The 8,588-nt window shown below is 52.0% G+C and overlaps 1 protein-coding gene across 1 annotated transcript; it reads left to right on the top strand.

The window, feature by feature from the left end:
- Positions 1-5,140: 5,140 nt before the first annotated feature.
- On the top strand, positions 5,141-7,105 carry FAM167B (family with sequence similarity 167 member B). The gene is made up of 2 exons (XM_007979588.3): positions 5,141-5,658; positions 6,619-7,105. Exons 1-2 carry the CDS (start codon positions 5,398-5,400, stop codon positions 6,847-6,849), a joined length of 492 nt encoding a protein of 163 aa, XP_007977779.1. The 5' UTR covers positions 5,141-5,397; the 3' UTR covers positions 6,850-7,105.
- The last annotated feature ends 1,483 nt before the right edge of the window (positions 7,106-8,588 follow it).

Here is an 8,588-nt window from a genome sequence, read left to right as displayed (position 1 = left end):
AATAGGCCAGGACAGTGGCTCATGCCTATAATCTCAGCACTTTGGGAGGCCGAGGCGGGCAGATCACTTCAGGTCAGGAGTTCGAAACCAGCCTGGCCAACATGGTGAAACCCTGTCTCTACTAAAATACACAAAAATTAGTGGTGGCAGGCGACTTAATCCCAGCTACTTGGGAGGCAGAGGCAGGAGAATCGTTTGAACCCGGGAGGCAGAGGTTGCAGTGAGCTGAGATCGAGCCATCGCACTCAAACCTGGGGGATAAGAGCGAGACTTCTCTCAAAAAAGAAAAAAAAAGAAAAGAAAAGGAAAAATAGAGCTGGGCGCGATGGCTCACGCCTGTAATCCCAGCACTTTAGGAGGCCGAGGCGGGTGGATCATGAGGTCAGGAGATCGAGACCATCCTGGCTAACACAGTGAAACCCCGTCTCTACTAAAAATACAAAAAATTAGCCGGGCGTGGTGGTGTGCGCCTGTAGTCCCAGCTACTTGGGAGGCTGAGGCAGGAGAATGGCGTGAACCCGGGAGGCAGAGCTTGCAGTGAGCCAAGATCGCACCACTGCACTCCAGCCTGGGCAACAGAGCGAGTCTCAAAAAAAAAAAAGAAAAAGAAAAAGAAAAAAAGAATAAAGGAATAAAACAATGGTACTTCATAGGCAGAGAAAGCTTTTTTTTTTTTTTGAGCCCGGTCTGCCTCTCACCCAGGCTGGAGTGTAGTGATGTGATCAGGGCTCACTGCAGCAGCTTTGCCCTTCTGGGCTCAAGCAATCCTCCCATTGCTTGATGGTCTTGATCTGACCTCGTGATCCGCCCACCTTGGCCTCCCAAAGTGCTGGGATTACAGGCCTGAGCCACCGCGCCCGGCCAATTTTGTATTTTTAGTAGAGACAGAGTTTCTCCATGTTGGTCAGGCTTGTCTCCAATTCCCGACCTCAAGTGATGCACCCACCTCAGCCTCCCAAAGTGCTGAGATTACAGGCCTGAGCCACCATGGCCAGGCTCTATTATTATTATTATTATTTTTTTTATTTTTATTTTTTTGAGACAGAGTCTCGCTCTGTCACCCAGGCTGGAGTGCAGTGGCCAGATCTCAGCTCACTGCAAGCTCCACCTCCCAGGTTTACGCCATTCTCCTGCCTCAGCCTCCCGAGTAGCTGGGACTACAGGCACCCGCCATGTTGCCCGGCTAGTTTTTTGTATTTTTTAGTAGAGACGGGGTTTCACCGTGTTAGCCAGGATGGTCTCGATCTCCTGACCTCATGATCCACCCGTCTCAGCCTCCCAAAGTGCTGGGATTACAGGCTTGAGCCACCGCGCCCGGCCTATTATTATTATTTTGAGACGGAGTCTCGCTCTGTCGCCCAGGCTGGAGTGCAGTGGCGCGATTTCGGCTCACTGCAAGCTCCGCCTCCCGGGTTCACACCATTCTCCTGCCTCAGCCTCCCGAGTAGCCGGGACTACAGGCGCCCGCCACTGCGCCCGGCTAATTTTTTGTATTTTTAGTGGAGACAGGGTTTCACCGTGTTAGCCAGGATGGTCTCGATTTCCTGACCTTGTGATCCGCCCGCCTCGGCCTTCCAAAGTGCTGGGATTACAGGCGTGATATTATTATTATTATTTTATTTATTTATTTATTTGAGATGGAGTCTTGTTCTGTCACTCAGGCTGGAGTACAGTGGCACAATCTCGGTTCACTGCAACCTCTGCTTTCTTGGTTCAAGTGATTCTGTCACAGCCTCCTGAGTAGCTGGGACTACAGGCGCACACCACCATCCCCGACTACTTCTTATATTTTTAGTAGAGATAGGATTTCGCCATATTGGCCAGGCTGGTCTCGAACTCCTGATCTTGTGATCTGCCTGCCTTGGCCTCCCAAAGTGTTGGGATTACAGGCGTAAGCCACGGCACCTGGCCTCTAGCAGCTCTATTATTAAGAGTGTATATGTTTTCGCTTATTTATTTATTTATTTATTTATTTATTTTTTGAGATGGAGTTTCACTGTGTCACCCAGGCTGGAGAACAATGGTGCTATCTCAGCTCACTGCAACCTCCACCTCCAGGGTTCAAGAGATTCTCCTGCCTCAGCCTCCCATGTTTTCATTTCTTAAACACTGATGTCCACACTGTGCTGGATGCTGATTACTAAGAAGAATAATACCAACTTCTGCCTTCAAAGGGCCTTCTGGTCCACTCTGTTCCAGACTTTTGCATGTAAGTTTTGCACACACACATACAAGCCTTCTTTCAAATTAAAAAAAAAAGTAAAACCATAGTATAAACATAAAATTGGAACTATGCAGGCTGAACGCAGTGGCTCACGCCTGTAATCCCAGCACTTTGGGAGGCCGAGGCGGGTGGATCACCTGAGGTCAGGAGTTCGAGACCAGCCTGACCAACATAGAGAAACCTCATCTCTACTAAAAATACAAAATTAGCTGGGCGTGGTGGCGCATGCCTATAATTCCAGCTACTAGGGAGGCTGAGGCAGGAGAATTGCTTGAGCCTGGGAGGCGGAGGTTGTGGTGAGCCGAGATCGTGCCATTGCACTCCAGCCTGGGCAACAAGAGTGAAACTCTGCCTCAAAAAAAAAAAAAAAAAACAAAAATAAATAAAATTGGAACTATTCTATGAAAGAAATCAGACATGAAAGAATACATATTTGCTTCAGCCCAGGAGTTTGAGACCTTTTTTTTTTTTTTTTTTTTGAGACAGAATCTCGCTCGGTCGCCCAGGCTGTAGTGCAGTGGTGTGATCTCGGCTCACTGCAAGCTCCACCTCCTGGGTTCACACCATTTTCCTGCCTCAGCCTCCTGAGTAACTGGGACTACAGGCACCCGCCACCAGGCCCAGCTAATTTTTTTGTATTTTTTAGTAAAGATGGGGTTTCGCTGTGTTAGCCAGGATGGTCTCGATCTCCTGACCTCGTGATCCACCTGCCTTGGGCTCCCAAAGTGCTGGAATTACAGGCGTGAGCCACCGCGCCCAGCCAAGTTCCAAACCATTATGAGCAACAGAGGAAGACCTCATCTCTATCAAAAATTAAAAAAAACAAAAATTAGCTGGGTGTAGGGTCTTGGCCCTGTAAGTCCCAGCTACTGAGGAGGTGAAGCAAGATAATCACCTGAGTCCAAGAGTTCGAGGTTGCAGTGAGCCATAATCCCGCCACTGCACTCTAGCGTGGCAACAAAGCAAGACCCGGTCTCAAAAAAAAAAAAAAAAAAAAAAGTACAAATTGTAAAATTCCAGACCAGCAGCAGCAGCTGGGATGGAAATTTGGTAGAAATGCAGATTACCAGGTCCCACCCCATACATACTGAATCTGAAACTCTGGGTGGTGGAGCCTAGCAAGTTTAGCAAGCTTTCTAGGTGATTCTGATGCATACTAAAGTTTGTGAACGACTAGAAGTTATACAAACAGAGAAAACTATGTTGTTAGAATGAGGGTGGTGTTACCCTTTGGAGATTAGTGACAGGCCAGGAGCACACGGGAAGCTAACAGCCCTTCCTGGGTGCTGGTAACACTCTGTTGCTTGATCTGGGGGCTGGTTACATGGATATATTCACTTTGGGAGAATTCATTGAGCCATACATTCATTTATTTATTTATTTACTTATGTTTTGAGATGGAGTTTTGCTCTTTTTGCCCAGGCTGGAGTGCAATGGCGTGATCTTGGCTCACTCCAATCTCCGCCTCCCGGGCTCCACTGATTCTCCTGCCTCACCCTTCTGGGTAGCTGGGATTATAGGCGTGCACCACCACGCCCACATCATTTTGTATTTTTAGTAGAGATAGGGTTTCATCATGTTGGCCAGGCTGGTCTTAAACTCCTGACCTCAGGTGATCTGCCCGCCTCAGCCTTCCAAAATGTGGGATTACAGGCGTGAGCCACCATGTCTCCATGCATTTATGATATGTACAGTTTTTCTGTGTGTATGTTATGCTTCTTTTCTTTCTTTCTCTCTTTCTCTTTCTTTCTCTCTCTCTCTTTCTTTCCTTCCTTCTTTTTTTTTTTTTTTTTATTTGAGACAGAGTCTCGCTCTGTCGCCCAGGCTGGAGTGCAGTAGCCAGATCTCAGCTCACTGCAAGCTCCGCCTCCTGGGTTTACGCCATTCTCCTGCCTCAGCCTCCCGAGTAGCTGGGACTACAGGCGCCCGCCACCTTGCCCGGCTAGTTTTTTGTATTTTTTTAGTAGAGACGGGGTTTCACCGTGTTAGCCAGGATGGTCTCGATCTCCTGACCTCATAATCCGCCCGCCTCGGCCTCCCAAAGTGCTGGGATTACAGGCTTAAGCCACCGTGCCCGGCCTTTCTTCTTTCTTTTCTTTTCTTTTTTTTTTTTTTTTTTCCTTTTCTTAGACACACTCTTGCTCTGTCACCCAGGCTAGAATGCAATGGCTTGATCTCAGCTCACTGCAACCTCTGCCTCCCGAGTTTAGGCGATTCTCTTGCCTCAGCCTCCCAAGTAGCTGGGACTACAGACGCATGCTACCACACTCGGCTAATTTTTTGTATTTTTAGTAGAGACGGGGTTTCACCGTGTTAGCCAGGATGGTCTGGATCTCCTGACCTCTTGATCCGCCCACGTCGGCTTCCCAAAGTGCAGGGATTACAGGCATGAGGCACTGCAGCCGTCCTTCTGTGTGTACGTTATGTTTCAAAACAAAGTTTTAAAAAGGGAACTGCTCTGGTTGAAGCCCTGGGAGGGGCAGGGAGAGGGAAGGCAAGGAGCCCATCCACAGCTCTGCCCTTCTCCTGCAGGCAGCCCTTGAGGATTCCTTAGAGTATTAGCCTGAAATCCTTCATCTGTCCCAACAGAGCTCTGAGAAGGTCAGTGACTTGCCCAAGGTTCTGCAGAGCCAGCACTAGAACCCAGGGCTCCTGACTCCCAGGCCAGGGCCCTGGAGGCTAGTCCTTTCCTGAAGGGCTGGTGTCACGAGTAAGGACAAGGGGTGGCTAGGCAGCCTCCTCCCGGATCTCAGCTCCCTTAACTTGGGTCTTGGGAGGAGGGCCAAGATTCTGGTATGAATGATGCTTTTCTCATCCTGGAGTAACTTCCTTTCTGGGAACTGGGTGTCTCCTTCTGGGCAAAGACAATAAAATTCATCCAAAGGGCCACAGGAGCAGGGTTCCTCCGGCCCCCACCCAGATGGGCATCACGTGGCTCTCAAGTTAGCAGTCCAGGAAAATTCCAGCCCTTGCATACTTGGCCTCACACAACCATCTGCTCACTCACCTTGGCACACTCAGCCCCCCTAACCCACCTTCAACATTGACCACCGCACACTCCCTGGCGCGCTCTTCTCACCCTCAGCTTCTACCACCTCTCCCTGGGCAATATTGCCAGCCTTTCCCTAATTCCAGAGCTGCAGCCCTGCCCTGTCACTCACCTCAAACCTGCCATGTCCCTGGGGCTACTGAAATTCCAGGCAGTGGGTGAAGAGGACGAGGAGGATGAGGAAGGGGAGAGCCTGGACTCTGTGAAGGCACTGACAGCCAAGCTACAGCTGCAGACTCGGCGGCCCTCATATCTGGAGTGGACAGCCCAGGTCCAGAGCCAGGCCTGGCGCAGGGCCCAAGCCAAACCTGGACCAGGGGGACCCGGGGACATCTGTGGTTTCGACTCAATGGACTCCGCCCTTGAGTGGCTCCGACAGGAGCTGGTGAGTCTGGTGGGGTGGGCAGCTTTGCACAGGGCCTCAGGCTGGTCCTCCTCAGGGCCCAAGACCGCAGGCATGGGGCAGTTACTGGAGGCAACTCCGGTGTCCTGGGCTGAGGAGCCGGGAATGGACTTGTCCAGTGTTGTATTCAGGGAGTCTTGCTGAAGAAGGACTCCATCCAATGTACTGACCTTGCGCTCCTATTGCTTAGGGGACAGAACACTGGCGTTGGGGAGTGTGGGGCACCATTATAAATAGAGAAAGACACAGCTTCGCCTACTCTGGGACTTTCTATGGCCCAAAGATACAGCGATGCTGTAGGCAGATTCTGAAGAGATGAAGTTTCAGTAGGTGGCTCCCAACTCACCATGTGCAGATATAAAGATACCCAGCTGGGCTCCAACGCAGAGATTCCGCTTTGTTGATCTGGTATGGGGCACAGGCAGTTGGATTTGCTTAATAATGACTCCTGGCCGGGTGTGGTGGCTCACGCCTGTAATCCCAGCACTTTGGGAGGCCGAGGCGGGCGGATCATGATGAGGTCAGGAGATTGAGACCATCCTGGCTAACACGGTGAAACCCCGTGTCTCTACCGAAATATACAAAAAAATTAGCTGGGCGTGGTGGCCGGCGCCTGTAGTCCCAGCTACTCGGGAGGCTAGGGCAGGAGAATGGCGTGAACCTGGGAGGCGGAGCTTGCAGTGAGCCGAGATCCACTGCACTCCAGCCTGGAAGACAGAGCGAGACTCCGTCTCAAACAAACAAACAAACAAAAAAAGACCCCTTAGCTAGGTTTGAGAACCACCAGGTGGAGCCAGATTGGGAGATGGGGAGAGATCAAGCTGAGGTGAGAGGGGGCTGGGCAGGACACAGCCAGTGCAAAGGCCCGGCATTGCTAGGAAGGGAGAAAGGGCGAGCGACCGAGGGCCTGTCCGGCAGGCTCACGCCCCCTCTCGGCCGCAGCGGGAGATGCAGGCGCAGGACCGGCAGTTGGCAGGGCAGCTGCTGCGGCTGCGGGCCCAGCTGCACCGGTTGAAGATGGACCAAGCCTGTCACCTGCATCAGGAGCTGCTGGATGAGGCCGAGCTGGAGCTGGAGCTGGAGCCCGGGGCCGGCCTGGCCCTGGCCCCGCTGCTGCGGCACCTGGGCCTCACCCGCATGAACATCAGCGCCCGGCGCTTCACCCTCTGCTGAGGAACACCTGTGCTCCCCTGATTCCCCGCCCCCTCTCCCAATGCTGCTTCCTCTGCCTGTCTGGGAAGAGGAAAGGGAGGGGTGCCCCAGAGGCACCAGCTCCTGGCGGGGGAGGAGGAACATTTAGGTTTCTGAGAGCTGAATTCCAAGAGTGCAAAACCCCAGCATCCTGTTTCCTCTGCTGCCCCAGCTGGGAGGGGGAGGAGGAGGATCTCACACCCTCAAACTCCTCAATAAACGCCCTCTCTGGTTCCTATCAAGGTCTCTTGCAGTCGTTTATTCAGGCCCAAGGCCGTTATCTGAATGTCGCCTGTCACTGGGACCACCCTAGTTCACTGCAGGCCCATGGGAGGTGACTTAGGTAAATTGGGCTGCTGAAGAATGCAGAATCTGGGAGACATAGGTTCAAAGCCAGCTACCCCATTTATTTATTTTTGTTGTTATTTCTTCTTCTCCTTCTTCTTTGAGACAGAGTCTCGCTCTGTCACCCAGGCTGGAGTGCAGTAGCGCAGTCTTGGCTCACTGCAACCTCGGCCTCCCGGGATCAAGTGATTCTCCTGCCTCAGCCTCCCAAGTAGCTGGGATTACAGGCGGCCACCACTACATCTGGCTAATTTCATTTTCTTTTCTTTTCTTTTCTTTCTTTTCCTTCTCTTCTCTTCTCTTTTCCTTTCTTGAGATGCAATTTCACTCTTTCACCCAGGCTGGAGTGCAGTGGTGTGATCTTGGCTCACTGCAACCTCCGCCTTCCGATTTCAAGCGATTTTCCTGCCTCAGCCTCCTGAGTAACTGGGATTATAGGCACTCACCACCATGCCTGGCTAATTTTTGTATTTTTAATAGAGACAGGGTTTCGCCATGTTGGCCAGGCTGGTCTCAAACTCCTGACCTCAAGTGATCCACCTGCCTGGGCCTCCCGAAGTGCTAGGATTACAGGCCTGAGCCACCGTTTATTTCTATTAGACCCTGAGGAGCTCCCTTAACCCCTGAGTCTATTTCCTCACCTCCACAATGGAGGTGCTGATTCTCACTCCACAGGCAGCGGATGTGCCTTAAGGGAAATAGTGCACAGTGAGCACTCAGTGAATGTGAACTATTACTCCCAGCTGCTGTCTTTCTACTCTGTGCTGAGACCGGGAGATGGACAAGTGTTCAGGCTTACATTGCAACGGAGTCTGGGCCCTGCACCTGGAGCTCCAACTCCAGGCTCTGTGTCACTGTGAAGGTTTTTCAACTTTGTCTCTCTCAGCCTTTGTTTCTGTGTTACCCTCTTTGTCTGACTTTCCAACTCAGGCTTCCTCTTCCCCCCACCCATTTCCTGCCCCCCCTTCTCTCCGCAGCTGAGGTGCACACAGCATCGCTTCCACCTCACAAACCCCAACAATGCTCTGTGGGTTCCCCTCCCCCCACTAGCTCACTCAGGCAGTGACGCATGTGCACTTTCCTCCTGCGGGGGTCAAGGCCGGGTTCTCGGACCTGATGAGGCCACCTGGCGTTCCTCATATCACTGGTGACCTGGCCCTCAGCTAATGATGGGCGCCCCCTCAGCCTGGCCCCAGGGGAAATGGAAATTCTTTGCCTGCCTGCTGCTCCTGAGGATCTTCTTACCTCTTGCTTATAACAGAAAGTCCTGTCTGTGGCCTGCACCTGGGGGCCTGAGCGGCCCTGTTTGCTCTGTCATCCACCTGTTGCAGGAGATAGTGCCAAGCCCTCCACCTCTGCCAGGGGCTGTGACCTTG

The sequence above is a fragment of the Chlorocebus sabaeus genome, chromosome 20 (genome assembly GCF_047675955.1).
Source record: "Chlorocebus sabaeus isolate Y175 chromosome 20, mChlSab1.0.hap1, whole genome shotgun sequence".
In the NCBI taxonomy this organism is placed as follows: Eukaryota; Metazoa; Chordata; class Mammalia; order Primates; family Cercopithecidae; genus Chlorocebus; species Chlorocebus sabaeus.
This window is presented reverse-complemented; position numbering and strand designations above follow the sequence as displayed.